The following is a 19,660-nucleotide window of genomic DNA, read 5'->3' as shown; positions in this document are numbered from 1 at the left end:
TGAACGTTGAACGTGCAAGATCTTGCAAGCCAGCAAGTGTTGATTTTTTCAAAAAAATTTAACTTCAGTTGGCCAACGACCGCATTAGGATACAAATTCTTTTGGCTCCGTCTTGTCAAAATCAGTTTTCGTATTGTTAAGCAGAATAGTATAATTGAATTTCAAACGTTCAACCAACAACATTCAGTCACAGGTATGTACAAAATTATTCATTGAAATTATAAGCTTTGCAACCACTACTTGCCTATGCATTCACCGTGTTACTAGTAATGTGATTAAAAAGAAATCTCTCAAAATTAATTTATAGCCAGGTGATTAAATATTATCTTGCCCAAAACTTGTTAATAGATTGCTATTGGAAGGCTATGCTTTTGTTATCACCGTGAATTTGCGTGTTACTTGATTTGCGTGCGCTTGACAGAAATTAAAACTGATAGCTTGGTGGCGTGACATTTAGTGCATAGAGATAATTGACTCCGAATTGACTAAAATAATTTTTTTTTTGCCGGAAGCAATATAATCCTTGTGTTAAATCGAAATGGCCACCAGCGCTGTGCCTGCAGCCCTGCACAGTACGTAGTCTCACTTTCGCCTCATTTCACATGTAAAATGTATCATCACTTTAAATATAGGCCTATTTAAATTACCTGAAAAAATGTCTAAACTTAGTCGGCCAGCAAACGACCAGAGGAACGGTAGAATTCACGTTACAATCCGTTTCAAATGATTTCCCAGAGAACTAGAATTATTATGCATGACTAGTCACATATTTTAATGCACATACAAATGTACTGTTAAATGTAGTTAATGTTATACTCTCTAGCTTGAAAGTTGAAAGCAAAAACAAAAAAGAAATTCGTGGGAAATTCAAAGTAAAGAGAATGTTGATAAAGGAGGTGATGGTCGAATTGAAGATCTGCCAATTGATAAATTTATCGCTCTAAATAAGTTAAAATAAAAAAGTTATGGCCCTGAATTCAATTCAATTATCAAATGAATTTGTCAGTAATCTCAACATTTTCTTTTTTGTTGAATCTTTTGTATGATAGACTCATTTGTTTCTTATTTAATAGACATAATTATGATGGAAGTTATTCTGAGTATGTCTGCCATCCTCCTTGTTATTCAAACCAATGCGGTCTTGGGCGAGGTGTTTACGGCCTTGTCAGATATGGAGGGTCTCGTAACCACAGAGTTGGAACTAGTCAGGCACCTCGATAATTACATCCAAGAAGAAGAGATCAGACTGAAGCAATTGAAAAGGTGAGGAATGAATTGGTTTCACAAATTGCCCCAATACTTTTTTAAAAATTAATTTTCGTTTTCCCTCGAAAAGATTTCTTGAAGAGTACGAAAGCATGTATCAAGAAGCCAGTGAAGATGTTTCGCAATACTTGTCTAACCCCGTCAACGCTTATCTACTAGTCAAGCGCCTCACCTCTGATTGGAAGCAGGTAGAAGAGATCATGACCCAGAACGTTGGCTCCAGTATGAAATAATATTTGACACAGCATTATTAGCTGAAATTAATATCATTTGTTTCCATTTCTTATTTTGAAAGTTTTCGTCAAAAACATTACTCGATACCGTTCGGCGTTGCGGTTCCCATCTGATGAAGACTTGACTGGAGCAGCTGTTGCGCTTATGAGGCTCCAAGACACTTACGAGCTGGATACCCACGCTTTAGCCGAGGGGAAATTGTTGGGGAAAAAGTATTCCCGCCAGCTTACCGGTAATTATATACAGAGTTCACAGCTCAGTGCTGAATAATTGCCGCCGTCATTACATTACAACCACCGCGACTTGTTCCGTAATAAGCTGGAGATTGTTGGGAACTGGGACGTCAATCGTACAACAACGGCGACCACTACCACACTGTTTTGTGGATGGGAGAGGCTTTGAACAAGTTGGAAGAGGAATCGAACAAAACTGCTACCCGCCAAGAAATTCTGGAATACTTGGCGTTTTCTACCTATAAACAAGGTATAAGAGTACATATGAACTTAATACCTGGGTTTTTGTTGAGAATAATAATAGATGGAAAACTTTCATGCTCTGTTTCACACCTGTGTTATATAAGGTAATGTAAAGGAAGCTCTGCAATTGACTGACGAGCTGCTCAAGATTGTTCCGTTTCACCAGCGAGGACTTAGTAACATCCAGTACTATCGAGAAATTCTTCATCAGCAAGGTGAAATGCAATTCCAGCAGCAGCATGAAACAGTCGGGTATGTCCGTTGAGTATTACATTTCTACGCAAATTGAATTGCTGTAATATTTTCCAATTTAGCGCAAATAGCACGATCGAACCATTTAATACCAGTAAACTGAAATTGACCAAGCCCTCGGGAACAGCTGGTATACCCGCTGAGCAGTGGAATAAATACGAAAGGCTTTGCAGGTATAGAAAATTGTGTTATTTTCTCCGGTGGGGGGGATTTTCCCTTGTAAATAAATATACCCATTATTTCTTTACTGTATAGAGGTGAAAAGTTGATGGATCCCAAAATTGAAGCCCGACTCCGGTGCCGCTACGTGACCAATAACGTGCCCTACTTCTTCATTCAGCCGATCAAAATGGAGTTGGCTTCTCTCAAACCGCGACTCGTCATTTATCACAATGTTGTCACGGACGAAGAGATTGAAACTGCCAAAAAACTGGCTCAATCCAGGGTAACCTATCTTACATACAGCCGGATAATTTTTTTTTTTACAATTCACATATTATTTATTTCCAAAGTTACGACGAAGCACTGTTCAGAATAGCTTGACTGGTGCCAGTGAACCGACTAAATATCGCATCGCCAAAGCGGCTTTCTTGCAAAACAGTGAACACGATCATATTGTCAAGGTTGTCTATAGCACCTATCATTTTGATTTTCTAAAACCCACAATTGATCTTAGTTTTGCTGTTATGACAGATGACGCGTCGAATTGGTGATGTAACCGGACTTGATATGGCCACAGCCGAAGAGCTCCAAGTTTGCAATTACGGCATCGGCGGGCATTATGAACCCCATTACGATCACGCTCGGGTATAATGAAGAAAAGTCCCCATTTATAATCTTTCATTGCATAATTAACGCTATTACATCTCTATTACTATCTTTGCGCGTTATTTGTGCTTGTTTCCGGCCGCCTGGACATTTCTTTCGTGTCAACAGAAGGGCGAAGTCCAGAAAGATTTTGGGTGGGGCAATCGTATTGCCACTTGGATGTTTTACGTAAGTTTAAAACAAAATGACATTTGCGAAATGCTTATCGATCGCTGTGATTTTTGTAATTGAAAATTTCCAATTATTTTCTCTTCATTAAAGATGAGTGACGTCGAGGCTGGAGGTGCGACAGTATTCCCCCAAATTAATTTAGCCCTGTGGCCGCAGAAAGGAAGTGCGGCATTTTGGTTCAATTTGCACCCGAATGGTGAGGGTGACGACCTGACCCAACACGCCGCCTGCCCAGTCCTTACTGGATCCAAATGGGGTAAAATTGAAATGAAATGAATTAATCAAATACGAATTAATTTTTGTGGAAAATCAATTTCAGTGTCCAACAAATGGATTCATGAGCGAAATCAAGAATTCCGTCGCCCTTGTGGCTTGACATTCGACGCCGAAATGTAACGCGCTCACACCGTCATTATAATTATTCTAATGCATTCCGCATCGGAGATGAAGTGCACTCTTGTTGATTATACTCGTTTGCTCTATATCCTGTTATTTATTCGATTCAAGTCATCATCGTCAGCATCACTGTGAAATCTAGTTTAGCTGCGTTTTGCCAACAAAATCTTTAATCACTCATCCGCGTGACTCACGCGGGAAAATTGATCTGTATCTTGTTAAATTTATCTATTTGTTCTCGACCTTATCAATGAAATACAAATGAATGCGTCTCTTTACCCCTATAATGTCATGGTAATGTCTGAGTGAACTTCTTTCAAACCGGAAACAAAATGTTAACTCCAAAACAATTTTTTCTTACATCAAAACTTTCTATGCACGTACCCCAGGTGCCCAATCTAATTCAACCGGAAATAACGCCACCATTTCTTCATTCCATTACATCTATACGATATAGAGAAAAGAGAAACTGCTGCCAAATCGCGATCATATACCGTGTACAGCCGATCGTTATATATACCTTAAAATGCGTCATAATTCATCGCAAAGTGGACAACTCCAAAGTGAAAAAGAACAGCATGCAGCGCGAGACTTTTCCTCCGCGTTTTTATTTACTTTCTTCACCGTCAGGGCGTCAGATGTTCTCAAATAAAAATTTCCAAACGCTTCTCATTTCCTTTTGAACAACTTTGCAGGATTAGAAAACTCGCACCGACACAGGTGTTTAATAAATTGTGAAATTTTATTCTTTGCCTTCTTCCGACACATATATAAATCTATGATATTTGTAGTACAAGTCGCAAATAAAACAACGAATCAAGCGGAATAAAAACGGGGAAAATCAATAATGTTGACCTGACGGAGTCGTTTTCATCGTTTTACCATATTGGAATGCACATGCGATGAATGTCTACATTCAACCTCATAGTTCAACTTTGAGGAAATCTATCGACCGTAGCCGAATTGCGACTGGGAGGAAGACTGTTGAGCTGGCGCTTGATAGGAAGACTGTTGAGCTGGCGCTTGGTAGGAAGACTGCTGGGCTGGCGCTGGAGCGGCGGCAGCTTGTCCAGGTTGGCCAGCAGGGCCAGCGGGGCCTGGATAGCCGGGCGATCCTGGTTTTCCTTGAGGTCCAGATGGTCCTTGAGGACCGAGGCCTCCTGGAGCACCGGCTGGGCCTGGGCCGCCTGGATAGCCGGGCGCTCCGGGTTTACCTTGAGGTCCTAATCCACCAGCTGGGCCAGGTGGACCGTCTTTTCCTGGGGCGCCGTTGAAGCCAGCTGGGCCAACGGGGCCAATTGATCCAATTGGGCCGGGTTGAGTGCTTGGTGCGCCGTTGCGTCCGTCTTTGCCAGGTAATCCATTGAATCCGGGACTTCCAGCTTCACCTTTAGGGCCAGGTCCTCCAGGGAATCCATTCGTTCCAGGTCTTCCAACAGGTCCGATTGGGCCAGGTCCTCCGATTGGGCCGATAGGGCCAGGCGCGCCAACTGATCCAGGCCATCCGTCTTTACCAGGGGCTCCGGGAGCGCCGACGGGACCGGGAACGGTTGAAGGCAAAGTTATGCCGGGAGCGCCAGCTTCACCTTTGGGTCCTTGAAATCCGGGCAATCCATTGAAGCCATCTTTGCCAGGGGCTCCAGGAGCTCCATTGAGACCAGGTCCTCCATTATTTCCAGCCGCTCCCTTAGCTCCAGGGAAACCGGGCCCGCCCGGAGCGCCAGGGCCTCCATTCGATCCACGTTCGCCTGCTGGTCCAGGTCCGCCAGGCGCTCCATTAAGTCCAGCTGGTCCTGGATTTCCTGGTCTACCAGCAAATCCGGGACTACCAGGATTGCCAGCTTCTCCTTTGCGTCCAGGAGCGCCAGGTGCTCCTGGAAGACCAGGAGGACCAACTACTGGCTGTTGAGGTCCACTAGCAGCAGAACTAGTTCCTGGTGGTCCAGGTGGTCCAGGAGGTCCTTGTAGCCAAGGCATCTTTCTGTAATCATCCAAAAAAAGAATGTGATTTTCCGGTTGTCCTGTACAAGTATGACATGCGACTTACGCAGTGAATTGAGCCCATTGTCTCTGGATGTCTTCGATTTGCTGAGGATTTCCTCCAGCCTGGCCGTTGTTGTTGCCGCCGTAAGAACTCTGTGGTGGAGCCTGTGGGGTCTGAGGGAAGAATCCATATTGAGGAACAGCAGTGGCTGCCGCAACCAAAAACACGAGAATCGCCTGGTAACGTCACAATAGTTTTGCATATTAGATTGACGTCAATCAATTTCCTATTTAAAAAAATGATCAACTCACCGCTGCCTTCATGGCTAGATATTTGAAATTATTATCTTTTCGTTGACAGGTAAGTGGAAACAGCAAAGTCTGTAATCGCAAAATTTTAAAAATGATAGGATTAGAGAAATTGCAGTTCCAAAGTATATTATAACAGTCGACTTATTTTACTGCTTTAATACTTGAAACAATTTTCTTGTATACTACCTTGTTTCGGAAGATGTTTCTCAGAACACTGCTGGCTCAACACTGATGATCATTGACGGCAGAGAGCCGGCTATTTAAACGTCTAGGCGGTCTAGTGAAGGTGGAAGAACGCGTCTAACGTATATAAAGAAGATGGCTGAACGAATAGGATGGACTCAAAGTGTATATAATGCCCACGTACTGTAAAAGTGAAATCTTGAGTTATTTAGAGAAACGAAAGATAAAAGAAAAAAAAAAAAAGAGTTGCTGTACGTAAGGATTCAGTGTGTGTGTGTGTGTGTGTAGGCTACACATAGTCCGAGAGTAGTAGCTGCAGACTATCGGAGGGGCTTTCTGCGTTAATTGACACCATTTCTCTTTTTTTCTTTGAATTTCGCTTTAAAGTCAGCTGTCGGAATTTCCAGAAGCGCACTACACCTCAAGTCTAGTACTCTACTTCGCTATTAACAAAAGAAAAAAACATATGATCAACTTTCCCCAAAGCTATAGGGCGGCTCTAATATTTCTGCTAAAGCTATACATTTCCAGCTCTCCCATTTTAGAGATAGACAATTTTTTTTTTCCGTTAAGGTCGGTTAAAGAATAAGAGTTTGTTTCGTATTGCATTTCATTCTTCAAACAGCTATTACGTGTAAAGCGGTCAGGATGTATAAGTAATTCAGAGATAACTTGACATTTTCATCGGTGCTATGACTATGTGTGTGCTTTACCGTTTGCAAAAATGGCCCGGATCGCTGTTCGGAAAGCCCAAAACGTTCAGCCGCTGTCGGTTTTGTGCCTTTGGTCGACCACCAGCAGTTTCCTAACATAGTAATCAGACTTGTTATTAAATGGACCATGCTGCATTTCAACCAGATTGGCGTTCGCCCACATTCGCATTAGCACTAATGCCATTAGTTGAATTATCATCAATTTTGCGAATTCGCTTTACCAAAAAGAGAATGGCAAAAGTGAAGCATAAGGGAAACTATATAACTTGGCAACAACATTTTATGAGTCGTAATAAAACCGAATCCAAAAGAGATTATTTCGGAGTCACCGAAGATGAAATTTTAAAAGTCTATTGATGTGATTTCGAGGAGCAAAGTGACTACATTATAAGTCATATACTGCTCTAGCGCAGATTCCCGATACAAAAATCGATGTTCAGCCATCTAAAAATATATATAACTTTATGCAATACTTATAAAACAAACCACCGGACTTGTCTGAACTAGAGAGCTATATAAGTAGGCCCGTGAGAAAAGGGGAAGTACTTTTTATACTTTATTTTGATTGTGGCAGTTATATTATACCCGACGACGAGGAAAAGGGAAAGCTTAAATTGTGTCTATAGTTGTGCTTCATTAAGTTTCCAATAGAGCATTAGGTTCATATGAAACTTGGGTTTATATATTTTTTTGTCATCATCAGAGATTTGGGCCATTTCCGCACTGTTTCATTTTTACACAATAATTAATAATTATTACTCTACATAATTATACATGCGGGGATTGGTTTGTTTGTTTCAAAGTCCGTTTTTGCTGGAATCAAACTCGGCCCATACTAATTACGGTACCAGTTGCCGTTGGAAGCCGGTCTGCTGTAAGGTGAAGCGGTGGTGTAGGCAGGAGCGGGATAAGAAGCTTTAGTGGCCGCTTCACCTGGTGGGCCAGGTGGACCAGCAGGGCCGACGGCACCGGTAGCTCCGTCTTGGCCAGGTTTGCCTTCTTGTCCAACAGGTCCAATCTGTCCAACTGGTCCTACAGGTCCAGGATATCCAGGTTTGCCAGCTTGGCCAGGTTTGCCTTCAGGTCCAGCGGGACCGACGGGACCGATTTCTCCTTGGGGACCAATGCTGCCGGGATTTCCAGCGGGTCCTTGTTCACCTTGGATTCCTTGAGGTCCCTGAGCTCCGGGTGTTCCAGGGGCTCCAGCAGCGCCAGGATAACCGTCCTTACCAGGTTTACCTTGCTCTCCTTGAGGACCTAAATCACAAAAGCGAAATTTAAATTTAAATAAAGTGTCAAGCAATTAATAGATAATTAAATTAAATATTTACCAGTAGCGCCAGGAGCGCCGTTGAGTCCATCTTTGCCTGGAGCGCCTACTGGGCCAACGGCACCGTCTTTTCCAGGAGCGCCATTGTAGCCGGGTTTGCCGACGGGTCCTTGTGGTCCAACCGGGCCGGGTTGAGTGCTTGGTGCGCCGGGAAGTCCGTCTTTACCTGGTGCTCCGTTGTAGCCTGGTTTGCCTGGTTCACCTTTAGGTCCAGCAATGCCCGGGCTACCAGCGTAGCCGTTTTTGCCGGCAGGTCCCACTGGTCCTTGAGGCCCAGCATTTCCTTGAGGGCCGGGGCTACCAGCTGCGCCAGGAGCTCCGTCTTTACCGGGATATCCAGTTGCGCCTTTTTGGATAAAAAAAAGACAGTGATGAAATAAAATTTCACGAGTTATTGGCATTGTTATTATTTAGAATTGAAGTGGAACATACCGGGAGGGCCTGGGATTTTAGATTCGATCGTGATACCAGGTGCGCCAATTTCTCCTTTAGGTCCAACTGGGCCAGGTGCTCCGTTGTATCCATCTTTTCCAGGCGATCCAGGAGCTCCGGGGGCACCATCTGCACCATTTGATCCAGCTTCTCCCTTTTCTCCGGGAGCACCATTAAGTCCAGCGACACCTGGGGCTCCATCAGCGCCTTGTTCTCCTTTCAAACCTTGAGGTCCTGTAGCTCCGTCAAGTCCAGCAATTCCTTGGGGCCCAGCTTCTCCGTTGGCACCAGGTTCACCGGCGTCTCCTTTGTCGCCTTTAGGACCAGGAGCTCCAGGTGCTCCAGGTGCTCCGGGGGGTCCAGCAACGTATTTAGGCTGGTCGTAGCCGTAAGAGGAAGATGAAGCTCCTCCGGGTGGGCCTGGTGGTCCAGCGGGACCAGTAGGTCCTTTCAACCACGGCAGATAGCTAGAAAAAAAATATCAGTTAATTTTATTTTATTATGATCTAATTATAGTCTTATATATCATTTACTCGAGGAAGCGAGCCCATTGCTTCGACAGTTCATCGTTGCCACTTCCAGGTTTAATTGGATTCAGAGAGGCCCACTGTTCCGGTGAAATGGATCCAGCCCCTTGATTAGGTTTGGTCCGCTGGTATTGCGGAGCAGCCAAAGCTGCCGCGACCAGTAATAACACAATAGCCTATAAAAACGTGGTAATTTCAGTAATAATCACTGTATTATACAATGTCAATCTTCAAAACTTACTGCTGTCCTCATGTTGTTTGTTTTGGAATTTGTATGTAATCCTGCTTATACTTTTTTAACGCACTAAAAAAAGATGTTGAATAAGTTGAGATAAATGTACACAAGGGTCTTTTAACTCTAGAGGACTTACCTTGTGTTTCTATTGTCGCTGCTCGATGAATGCTGATGAGAAATGGCCGAGCGCTAGCCTTTTAAACATTCGAGTGATGTGCTGCTGTGTATGTAGTGAAGGTGAAAGAAACTGAAAACCAGCCATCAATAACTCCCTCCCTCCTCCTCTTCGCATATGTCAGGCGATTATGCAATAATGCAAGGCCAGGAGTAAACAAATTGAGGTTCCGAAGCAAACAAGCCACAACATTATTTCACTTGCGGTCTCTCGCGAAAACTCTCCATGTCGCGGTTCTCTCTATAATATTGTTGGAAATTCCTTGGTGCTACACGCGCGACAAAATAAGGCCAACCCTTTAAAGATGTCGTGGGAAAAAAACAAAAATCTGATCTCGTTTCCCATATGCCTGGAAAAACAAATGTTTGGCGCAAAAAAGAAATAAAAATAAATCATAAAGCAGCAGCAAGTTGCGAAATATCCCATTTTGAAGAGTTGTTACACCAATTACGAAAGGAAAGTACCGCCGCCGTCGTATAATTTTCACGTAAGAAGAGCATACCCAGACATTTTTTTTTTTTTTAATAATATAAGAGGATAAGCCAAAGTGGAAAACAAATAACTCGGTTAAAATATTATTGGGAAAGTGAGAGACTCTTTTCTAAAACAATAAAAAAATAATTGGTATAATAGACACACACGACCCAGACAACCGCCTTTGGTTATTTTTGTTCTGGATGTCTGCTGGAGAAGATGAGCTGTCAAATGATTTCACTCCGCACTATAGCGGAGGCGAAATGTCCGCGCTGCCAAATGTTGTCGAAAATGATTTTCTAATCCGCACGTTTCTTATTCGTACCAGCATCTGTTATAAGTTGTTTCCATGACTTTCCTTTATGGCGGATATGTTTCAGTGGCGAGAGTCATAAATGAAACTTAAAAAATTCTATTTGATAAAAATTAATTCCACAGACATTTCGAATCCACATGTATTCACAACATCGACTAAATAGTTTTTTTTTTTACAGTTGGACATTACCTAATTGAAATACAGCCTATAGTGTAATTGTTTTAAAAATGAAACCCGGAAAAGAATGAAATGGATGGAAAGAAAAAAGCGAAAACGATGACCACTGATGCATCACAATTACGGTGATCGCGCTGGACAAATGCAAGGTCTATGAAAACACAAACGACAGATGCCTGCTTCCTTTGCAACCATAATCTTGGTCTGGTATAAGGGCAATAACAAAAAGTGAAAGTTAGCGACGACAATTCAGTGGACTGCGGCTGCTGCGCCCAGTTATATACTTTAGCGTTTCAATATATTTACCAGCAGGTGATATTGGAGACAATTTCGGCATCGAGCAAACGCCATCAATTTCGGTTTGTTGTTTTTTCTCTTTAGCGTCGTGTGTGGTTGAATTAACTATATACGCCCATCTTTATACAATGGAAGCCTTTCTGCTTTCTGTGGTTATTGTCTCATTATTCTGTTGCTACATAGAATAAAACCACGGGGACTAATTTGACTATACAGAAGGTTGTCCTATCTATAGTGACGCAAATGGATACTTTTATGGGAGAATGAGAGATCAACACCTCGATTCCGATTGACGACGATAGAGACTGATTTACAACACTGCTAAACGGCTAAGAAATAACGACGTAGTGGATCGTATCATTTTACTTCAGAATTATCAACGTTGATGTTCTGTAAAACGATTAGATATGGGGACAAAAATTAATTGCCCAGTAAGAATTTCAGGCAAGTAAACTGTTATGTCGTTACATAACGTAAAAATAATAAAAAAAAGGTTCTTGACCTTTTGTCCGTTTGAACCCGTCCCATCATTTATCTACACGATCTGCGTAGATTTTTTTTTAAAGATAACTACATTGTCAAAAAAAAATAAACTTAGTTTTTCTCTTCGAAAGGCCTTGAAACGTATTGCGTCTTCGGCGGCTTTTAATGACGAAACAAAGCAGACGTGTATTGTTAAAAGAAAACCAAAATGATTACCCTCCCCTAGATTTTTGTATTGAATAACAGAAGGACACATTGACAATGGCAGTCTGAAGGCCTTTTTTATTTATTTTAGTGACACACTGAAATAAAGTCACCACTCACCAGTCAGGAGACCCACAGCCACAGCATGGAAGCGTATGGTCTAAAGCAAGTTAAAAGTTACATTGTAATCACGTTATCCATCGCCGTGTGTCAGACTGTCACTTGTGTGAGCAAAAACATCTGGTGATCCTGTTCGTTCTTGTCCTACAGATTTTTCTACTTAAGGAACCGATTGTGTCGTTAATTGAGATGAAAGGACATGTGAACCTCTACACAGAAATCGATTACTTCGGTCGAATCAAATTGGAGAAAAGTCTTGATTGGACTGTTCAAGACCATTGAAGATGTAAGCAGTATTGGAGATGCAAGCACGGTATGTGGCAAGATTTCCCTTTTATTACTTGACTATCTCATAAGCTACATGTATAATTTTCTCTGATTTACACAAGTCGAATTTTAACCGTATTTTAGCACAATGCATGACAATGCAGGCACAATGAGAAATTGTTTGGCTATACGTTTTCTAACTCTATGTTGCTACAAGGTTTCCCGCAAATAGAATTTTCTGAGTGACAACATGAAAGCAGGTTATCTATTCTACCACTGCGTGTCTGTGGTTATGATATTTTATGCGGTAATCGAGCAACTGTATTTTATAAAAGAACGATGCGTATCAATTCACTAGGTTAGTCGAACAGCCAAAACAAACACACAAAATGTTGCGGTAATTTTCAGTGCGGTATAAAAAAGGAGCGTTGTTCAACCATTATAATTTATAAAAGATTGTGAAAGAAAAAAGAAATCTATTTTTTTTAAGCGTGTGCGGTACATAATAGGACTGATTAGGATGGATTATGTGTCACTTTTGGTTAAAACCGAATAATCTATTGGGAATAATTTTTTTAATTGTTTAATAAAAAGGCTATTAGTTCCTTATTGTATGTATAGATAACTGTTTCGGAGGTTCTGTTTCATGTACTCTGTACTCACGCTAGAACATAAATTGACTTCTAATCCTGGTAAACGCCTTAAAAAAAAATTAATCCGCACAAGCTAAAGAATTGAGTGCTTTAAATCAATTGATGAATCCAAACGATTCAAGAGTTTCCGCGTGACAAGATTCGTTCAACTATATGTAGTATATTGTTACTAAGATTTTTTCTCTGCTTAGACTTATGCTATACTTAGATTATTATAAAGGTATTATAGTATAGCCCCTAGCTCACTCGAATTTGTTCTCTTATTACAAACCTTGTAGCAATGCGGCTTTTACCTCTACGTTACATGTTGTATTGCCACCGCAATTTTCTTGTACCTTTAATTGAGAACGCCATTGAACAATAATGTACACAATAATTGCGACCCAATTTTGGTGAAGAATGTTTTGTCGAATGTTTGCGGTAAAGATCTTCGACTGCTGGTAGCGAATCAAGAGTGTGCATGTAATAAGGTTCGTCTTATTTTTTTTCTTGGGTCAAACTTGCGTGTTTCATATTTTTGCGGCGGAATCGTCGCCCTTGGGTGTTTTTATTAAACAAACAAATTAGAAATTTTTTTAAAGAAAGAAATCTCATTTATTTAATAAATTTCAGAAAGTATTGATTGAGTGCAGCAGTAAACAGAAAAACGAAAGGGAGAAAGTTGATTGCATTAGGTGGGCTGAGATAAAACGAAAATCAGACGTACATGAGGAGACGATCTTTTGTGAACTACATGCTCATCTTTTGTAGTGAAATCGGGCCTATTTCACGAACCGACGACTGGTGAAACGATCTTTGGGATGGAGAAATCCTAATACTCTCGTTAGAAAGCCAGGCTGTTTTGTAGTCACGGATGCTCCTTTCGGATATTTGGTCGACGACGTTCCCTTTTGTTTCAAAGCAAATATCTTGTTCTTTATCGCTTCACGTAGAGCTAGCAGTTTGCCCTTTAATTTGTCCTTTATTGTACCACCTTTAACTTCAACTCCTTCCGGTTTTGGGTCTTCTATTTTGATCTCCACCGAAAGAGTAGCGTCAATACTTTCCAGGTACTGGTCGTGTAGAATAAGCGAGCTTATCCCGTTCACCATTTTATCGATTGGAATGGCATAAGAGGCAACGGTTGAATTTATCATCCCGAAATACATTGACTTTTTGATTTGGAACAAAGCAAAACCAAGTTCTGGATGCTGCACATCAAAGACCAACTCTTCGTTCCACTCGGGGCTCAGTCCATCATCGCTCTTAACTTTTTTCGTTTTCTTCTTCATCTTGTCCTTTTTCTCCCCGTCGACACGAACGCTGACAAAGGTCGTTTTGCTTTTATCAGGTAAAATTCCTTTCATTACTTTAATGGTGATCCGCTTTGGATGAACAGGGATTATATCTTGAAATTCGTGCGAATTTAATAAGATTTCCGGCTTGAGGACATAGCCGCAATTTCCAGCGTTCTCCCGGAACTTGCTTTCGTATATAGCCAATTGACTGCTGTGCGTTTGCATATTCATGGCGGCGATTTGACAACCGACATTCATTCCGGGAATGGGATCATGGTTGCCGGATAGTATATGCTGCCCTCCGGGGTAGTACCTTATCAACTGACTTGCTGTTGTTTGACGAAGATTCTTTTTCTGATGTGTTTCGGTTCCTCTCTTGTCATTGCGTAATGCTGCTGTGTTCGGTTCGAGTGACGTTTGTAAGAGACGACGGAGTTTGTTCTCCGACAGTGAAGAGACCTCAAACCATGTTCCACTTTGTGAGCTTTGTGAGTAGGGAACGGCTTGACAGATGTTTGCCAATTGACCCCATTTGCTTCTGGGTGCCATGATAATTATTTTACCCCGAAGTTCGTTTGGCGACGGCAGACATTTTAGCTCCTTGTAATCGGTTATGTAGATGAATTCATCCAAAATCTGGCAGATGTCTTGGATGAAGACATTTCGCTGTTCGTCTGACTTGATGTTGTCGTCCATCGACAAAATCAAGGGTAGGTCGCTACTTTTGAAGTTGGGTTTGATTCCGTATCGCAAAACGTTTCGGGCATCAATTTTTGAAGTCATCGTCCATCTGTGGTGGATAACGGGTGATCCGTTCGGTCCGTCCTGCAGGTCCAGCTCCAGACACTTGCAGTTGTTCGCCATGGCCCGGCGGTAACCTTCGATTGTACTTTCTCCGATCAATTGATTGCCAAGTAGATAGGTGTTGTGCGATCCCTTTATGTAATAATGTGATAGGGGATGGTCGAAGTATGGGTCCATCTTATCTACTTGCTCATCTCGCTCCTCTTCCGTGTTTGAAATTTGAAGTTCGTCGGGCATTTCTGAGTCGTCGAAATGAATTGTCTCATGCGCTTCGTCATCCTCTTCGTTTAATTCAGCTTTTAGCGACGATGTATTCTTTGCAATTTCCTCGGTTGCCCGTAAATCTACTGCTGCTGTCTGCAACTCGTCGAGGACGGGCTGAAAAATCTTTGTCTTTGAGTTTGGGGTTTCTTCTTCTGGTTGAAGACGTACTGCTGCGTTTTGTTCCTGTTTCAGTGGCCAAAAGAACTGCAACATTTGCGTAAAGAGTTTTGCAGTAAAGGTGCAGGCAGTTAGAATGATCATCCTTACCCTTACTTGGACGGGGAATAAAGAGAGAGTGTAGTTAAACATTTTAACTGGTTGTTGAATGCTGTCACTTCACATTACTTCTTGTTATATAACCTACATTGGCGGAGTAGGCCTACGCAAGTAGCCAAATGTCAATTCTGTCACCTATTCTTAATTTAGCAGAACGTTTAGCTTGAAACTTTTTTTTAAATTCAATGCTGCCCTATTAATTCGCATATTATTCCAATAACGTTTAAAGGAAAAATAATTTATTTAAATTTTTTGATTGGAATAATATTACTGGAAAAACTTGTATTTTATTTTGTGTGTTTGAAAAAGCCTAAAAAAAATCAATTAGCAAATAGTGTAAAGTGGTGTCGCTAGGTGAGGTTTCCCTGGTGTTCAAATTAGGAACTAAATTGGAACTGAGAAGTCACAACAAAACAGCTCCAAAAAACGAAAGTTTTCGTAACACTAATTATTTTAAACTATTCTAGTAATAACAGAACAAATGGAAAACCTAGTAGATACCCCTGATATTTCGGAATTTATAATATTCGTAAAAAAATTTGCTGACTTGGTATGCGTTGAATTTCGTCATGATGATATGGAGCATTGGGACGTTTTCTCGAACAAATTTCGATTTTCTCCGAATGAAAAAGTTGAAGACGGTTTCTTTCCTGTTCGGGCAATCATCGACAGCAACGGACACGTTAAGCTCAAAGTTCTCAATTTCATTGCAAGGGAAGCAGATTGGAAAATTCAGAGGACAGATGCTGAAGTTATCATTAGATCTCTGTCATACTATGGTCATCGACATAAATTTTGTCCAGGTTTGTTTATCCTCACTTTTGTACTAGTGATGTCTGATGTTATAAGAGATATTGTAAAATTTTTGTTCTATTTACCCCCTCTGTTCAACAGGAATATTTTTAGCTTCTGAATTCAGCTGCCTAGAAGGAGATCCATTATCTAAAACAATTATTTTCAGCCAGTTCCCTTATGAACATTATAGATCTTCACAATGCTCATACTTCTATTCCTCAACATTTAAATCAAGTCACAACAAGATTGTCACTGCTTCAAAATGCACAAATTGTAGAAAAATGTATTCCAATAGAAAGGCAGCAAAAAAGTCTCAGCTACTACCAAACCCACCCCCAAAGAGAGTGAAATGTAGTCTCCAAAAGGAAAAACAGGTGGAAGAAAAGGTCAGTATTTTTGCCTTACTGTAGGGATAAAGATAAAATTATGTAATTACTCCTATTCTGTGCAAATAGAATGGTGATATACAGAGTGTCACAGCAAATTTGGACAAACAAAGAAGATCTAATAGAATAAAGTTGGTGATAGAAGAGATACAGAATGAAAAAGTTACTGGGGTATTTTATTTTTGTTTATAATGTTCCGGTTCCCCACCAGAATATTTAATACTCGTGCTCTTTATTCAGGATTTCGACGCTATTTACTTGCCAGAGTAAGGACATTCGAGGCTAAAAAATCGAAGAAAACCTACTCACAGTAAGAATCGATGATATCCAGTTAACGAAATTTCGCTACTATAGTTATTATCACCATTGTCAACCTGTCAACCTGAAAACATTTAGTTATAGACACAAAAACCATTTAACTAAACATTGGCATAAAAAAAAACATAAAAAATTTCTGTATTAACCAGGTTTTGAGCATAAACAAAAGATGTCTTGATTATGAAATTCCACAGCGCAATATTTAATTAACATAGTAACAAAACATCGCGTTAACACTTTCAAACATTCTTTTTACTCGACCAGAATTCTTGACTTGAATATGATTGTTAAAAATCCAAAACTATTCAAATTCAGCCACCGTTACCTAAGTATGAAAAACACCTTTTTTTAAACTGGGCGATTTTAAATTTGTTAAGTAACATTAGAAAGCCAACTCACTTCTCGCCCCCCATTAGCCGTCGCTAATACCTTGTTAATATTCCAAGAAAGATAGTATGGCTCACGAGAATCACTACCTTCATTTATGATAGTTTCATAAACTTTTTCCCAACTCTAAAGTGGAAAATAAATAAGTAAAATAAATAAACTCGAGGTCGCCGTAAAATACGAGACGACAAATACCTTCGTGGACCACACAATTAACGTGTTATTTCTATCAGACAATGTCGCTAATAATTTTCCACAACATGAGAAGTAAACGATGTTGACAGGCTCGGTATGTCCTTTAAGTGTTTCAAGTGGTGAGTCAGAAATTCCAGAAACGTCCCATATGTGAACCAGCCCATTTTCTAATCCACTAAAAGACCAAATTAAAAAAACAATTAAACAATATATTCACAGTCAACTTTACCTGGCAAGAAGTTGTTGACAGCCAGCATTATCGCCAGTATCAGCATCTTTTTCATTTATCGGAATCCAGTCAATACAGTAAACAGGTGAATCCGTGGAGTACTGACGCACAGGTTTATCTTCTTCCAATGACCAAATCTTTGAAATAAATGTTAAATTATTTTATTTCTCGATTTTGAAATAAAAAAACCTACCTTGATGCATCCGTCATCAGAAGAAGAGGCAAGGCGACCTCTAAAACACAATCGAATCAGCGTGCCCTAAAGAAATTTTATAAGCTACAAATTACATCATATGTAATGCATCAAACACGGAGGTATTACGTTAAGATCGCGAAATGTTCGTATTGGTTTGTCTTTCCCGATTTGATGCATGTCAAAAATATTATCCTCGTTAAAACATACAAACGAATCAGCGCTGACCCAAACGGTGTCACAGACTTCCGATTGGAATTTGAACTGTTGCACTACGGTTTCTAACGTGGCACTCCACACGGCAACCGACTAAATAAAAACTTGACAAATCACAGATTCTGAATATAAAAAGCACTTAGATTACCATGTCAATACTTGTAGTGAGAAAAAGATCAAGAGCTTCTTTATTATGATTCCATGAAATTGAGCTAACCGTCATGGTATGATTTTGGAGTCCAAAGATGTTTTCACAGTTTCGATTCCACACCTGAACGAGGCCTTCCACAAAGCCGATTGCAAAACTAGTACCTTCCAACTTCAAAAGGAAAACAAATTTTAATCTATTATTGGATGGTAAAACAACATAAATTATACTTACGTCCCAAGCAATAAATGAAACCAGTTTGGTCGACAACGTTTCAACAATTGTGCCCTTCCAATCTGAAAATGGTTCGAAGTCACAGTCGTGTACTTCTTGAAAGAAACACAATTTCCCACTCTCCAAACCACAAACTAGAACTGGTCTAACTGGATTCAATGCACAACACATGATCTTCTCCTTCTTTTCGCTGGGACAAATTCTTCTGGTTTCCGTCGACTTAACTAAATCTTAAAGAAATAAAAAAAAGTTGACGAAATGAATAAGATAACTCAATTATTAGCGAACACTTACCCGAGTTACAAGCAGGAAGTTTCGGGCTAAGAAAACAAGTTTTGCCTGAAGATGGAGCTTTTTCAATCCAAACACGAATTTCGGTTTGATCTTCATACTGAAACATCAATTGAGAGGCCGATTGGAGCTCATTTTCTGCTTCTCTAAAGATGGCTTCAATTTTTTCTCTGGCCTCTGGAACATCTTGTTTTCCATTTTTTAGTTTGTCAATACTCTCTAAGGCTGTCATTAAGGTAAATGTGTGCTGAGTGTTTTCCTCAGCCTCTTTCTTAGCTGAATATTTTGCTTCCTTTAGAGAATTTAAAACAGCATTATGATGAATCTGAATTTTTGCTCTTTTCTCAAGGGCATCATTCAAATTCTTTTCACTATCCTGAATCTTTCTCTGTAATTCTTCACCATCTTGAGCTAAACTGATTGTGGAATGGCTATTAAAACCTGTAAAGATACAAAAGTAAAAAATGTATGACTATTTAGTTCCAGTAATTGTTTATCTTGTTATACATGATTCTTTGCCTACACCCTTGCAAGTCAAACACCAGCGTGGAGTACTGAATAATAGAAACCAACAACAATTTGATAAATTTGACGAAGTTAATAAAAACATGTATAAACTTACAACATGAGCTTTTGAACATTTGTCATGATCTTGCTCATCTTAATAATTTGAAGAGCATACATGTTATTTGGTAAAATTTCAACTGAAGCAATTGAAAACGGTTTACGGCAGACTGGGCAATCAATCATCTTTCCATCATGATCTATAGCCATTAACTAAAAAAATATATCATAATTTATATTCAGTGGAGAAACAGAATAGTTTATAAGTTTGATACCTTCAAGCAACTTAAGCAGAAAGTGTGTGAACATGGAAGAAATTTTGGTTTCCGTTCAACCATGTCAAATCGCAAAAAACAAACGGAGCAGCAAGTGAGATCTTCTGATTCTTCCCTGGAAGAAGCCATTTCTTCTGCGTCCATGTCACTGATAATTTGTAAAGATATGATAAAGAGGAAAATGTTGGTTTTAGACACGTTTTTGAAAACCTTATGTTGTGTTGCATAAAATTGCTCCATCAAGAAAACGTTGCCATGAAATTCTAATATGGCCGCTGTTGCAGATTACATGCGCAGATTTCCA

General features: G+C 40.3%; 6 protein-coding genes across 8 annotated transcripts; 2 read left to right on the top strand and 4 right to left on the bottom strand.

Moving 5' to 3' along the window:
* The first annotated feature begins 23 nt into the window (after nt 1-23).
* LOC124202851 (prolyl 4-hydroxylase subunit alpha-1-like) lies at nt 24-3,910 on the top strand. Of its 2 annotated transcripts, none has more exons than XM_046599324.1 (13): nt 24-193; nt 1,074-1,263; nt 1,337-1,488; nt 1,562-1,732; nt 1,819-1,983; nt 2,081-2,228; nt 2,300-2,401; nt 2,484-2,673; nt 2,741-2,851; nt 2,922-3,035; nt 3,165-3,224; nt 3,318-3,483; nt 3,547-3,910. In XM_046599324.1, exons 2-13 carry the CDS (start codon nt 1,082-1,084, stop codon nt 3,621-3,623), a joined length of 1,638 nt encoding a protein of 545 aa, XP_046455280.1. In that variant the 5' UTR covers nt 24-193; nt 1,074-1,081; the 3' UTR covers nt 3,624-3,910. The 2 variants fall into 2 exon arrangements, with proteins under 2 accessions (XP_046455280.1, XP_046455279.1); XM_046599323.1 differs by having other exon boundaries at nt 2,291-2,401.
* A 436-nt stretch (nt 3,911-4,346) lies between these two features.
* Nucleotides 4,347-6,241, bottom strand: LOC124202850 (collagen alpha-1(III) chain-like). The gene is made up of 4 exons (XM_046599322.1): nt 6,105-6,241; nt 5,919-5,987; nt 5,671-5,843; nt 4,347-5,604 (listed from the first exon to the last, which is right to left on the bottom strand). The coding sequence occupies exons 2-4, from the start codon at nt 5,928-5,930 to the stop codon at nt 4,569-4,571; spliced, it is 1,221 nt and encodes a 406-aa protein (XP_046455278.1). The 5' UTR covers nt 5,931-5,987; nt 6,105-6,241; the 3' UTR covers nt 4,347-4,568.
* Nucleotides 6,242-7,474: 1,233 nt separating this feature from the next.
* LOC124202849 (collagen alpha-1(I) chain-like) lies at nt 7,475-9,522 on the bottom strand. Its single transcript, XM_046599321.1, has 6 exons — nt 9,475-9,522; nt 9,345-9,407; nt 9,110-9,279; nt 8,577-9,043; nt 8,146-8,490; nt 7,475-8,071 (listed from the first exon to the last, which is right to left on the bottom strand). Exons 2-6 carry the CDS (start codon nt 9,354-9,356, stop codon nt 7,650-7,652), a joined length of 1,416 nt encoding a protein of 471 aa, XP_046455277.1. The 5' UTR covers nt 9,357-9,407; nt 9,475-9,522; the 3' UTR covers nt 7,475-7,649.
* A 3,743-nt stretch (nt 9,523-13,265) lies between these two features.
* On the bottom strand, nt 13,266-15,393 carry LOC124201667 (1-phosphatidylinositol 4,5-bisphosphate phosphodiesterase zeta-1-like). The gene has a single exon (XM_046597828.1). It carries the CDS (start codon nt 15,156-15,158, stop codon nt 13,266-13,268), a length of 1,893 nt encoding a protein of 630 aa, XP_046453784.1. The 5' UTR covers nt 15,159-15,393.
* A 99-nt stretch (nt 15,394-15,492) lies between these two features.
* Nucleotides 15,493-16,810, top strand: LOC124202845. Its single transcript, XM_046599316.1, has 4 exons — nt 15,493-15,928; nt 16,020-16,306; nt 16,376-16,477; nt 16,547-16,810. Exons 1-4 carry the CDS (start codon nt 15,607-15,609, stop codon nt 16,574-16,576), a joined length of 741 nt encoding a protein of 246 aa, XP_046455272.1. The 5' UTR covers nt 15,493-15,606; the 3' UTR covers nt 16,577-16,810.
* LOC124202844 (WD40 repeat-containing protein HOS15-like) lies at nt 16,733-19,655 on the bottom strand. 2 transcript variants are annotated; one of them, XM_046599315.1, is made up of 13 exons: nt 19,567-19,655; nt 19,357-19,504; nt 19,140-19,294; nt 19,025-19,071; nt 18,521-18,958; nt 18,227-18,456; nt 17,993-18,163; nt 17,758-17,937; nt 17,629-17,694; nt 17,436-17,572; nt 17,207-17,381; nt 17,024-17,137; nt 16,733-16,949 (listed from the first exon to the last, which is right to left on the bottom strand). In XM_046599315.1, exons 1-13 carry the CDS (start codon nt 19,581-19,583, stop codon nt 16,926-16,928), a joined length of 1,902 nt encoding a protein of 633 aa, XP_046455271.1. In that variant the 5' UTR covers nt 19,584-19,655; the 3' UTR covers nt 16,733-16,925. The 2 variants fall into 2 exon arrangements, with proteins under 2 accessions (XP_046455271.1, XP_046455270.1); XM_046599314.1 differs by having other exon boundaries at nt 19,357-19,616.
* Nucleotides 19,656-19,660: the final 5 nt, after the last annotated feature.

The sequence above is a fragment of the Daphnia pulex genome, chromosome 9 (genome assembly GCF_021134715.1).
Source record: "Daphnia pulex isolate KAP4 chromosome 9, ASM2113471v1".
NCBI classification, from domain to species: Eukaryota; Metazoa; Arthropoda; class Branchiopoda; order Diplostraca; family Daphniidae; genus Daphnia; species Daphnia pulex.
This window is presented reverse-complemented; position numbering and strand designations above follow the sequence as displayed.

Coding starts and splice junctions, on each gene's coding strand:
- LOC124202844 (XM_046599314.1), bottom strand. CDS start 19,596: ATGGAGCAATTTTATGCAACACAACATAAGGTTTTCAAAAACGTGTCT. Junction 17,938..17,992: donor TCACTACAAGTATTGACATG/GTAATCTAAGTG, acceptor GTTTTTATTTAG/TCGGTTGCCGTGTGGAGTGC. Junction 16,950..17,023: donor CGGCTAATGGGGGGCGAGAA/GTGAGTTGGCTT, acceptor TTTCATACTTAG/GTAACGGTGGCTGAATTTGA.
- LOC124202850 (XM_046599322.1), bottom strand. Junction 5,605..5,670: donor CAATGGGCTCAATTCACTGC/GTAAGTCGCATG, acceptor GGATGATTACAG/AAAGATGCCTTGGCTACAAG.
- LOC124202851 (XM_046599323.1), top strand. CDS start 1,082: ATGATGGAAGTTATTCTGAGTATGTCTGCCATCCTCCTTGTTATTCAA. Junction 2,674..2,740: donor AAAAACTGGCTCAATCCAGG/GTAACCTATCTT, acceptor TTATTTCCAAAG/TTACGACGAAGCACTGTTCA. Junction 3,484..3,546: donor CCTTACTGGATCCAAATGGG/GTAAAATTGAAA, acceptor AATCAATTTCAG/TGTCCAACAAATGGATTCAT.
- LOC124202849 (XM_046599321.1), bottom strand. Junction 8,491..8,576: donor TAAAATCCCAGGCCCTCCCG/GTATGTTCCACT, acceptor TTATCCAAAAAG/GCGCAACTGGATATCCCGGT. Junction 8,072..8,145: donor CGGCGCTCCTGGCGCTACTG/GTAAATATTTAA, acceptor TTTGTGATTTAG/GTCCTCAAGGAGAGCAAGGT.
- LOC124202845 (XM_046599316.1), top strand. CDS start 15,607: ATGGAAAACCTAGTAGATACCCCTGATATTTCGGAATTTATAATATTC. Junction 16,307..16,375: donor AAAAACAGGTGGAAGAAAAG/GTCAGTATTTTT, acceptor CTGTGCAAATAG/AATGGTGATATACAGAGTGT. Junction 16,478..16,546: donor AGAATGAAAAAGTTACTGGG/GTATTTTATTTT, acceptor CTCTTTATTCAG/GATTTCGACGCTATTTACTT.
- LOC124201667 (XM_046597828.1), bottom strand. CDS start 15,158: ATGTTTAACTACACTCTCTCTTTATTCCCCGTCCAAGTAAGGGTAAGG.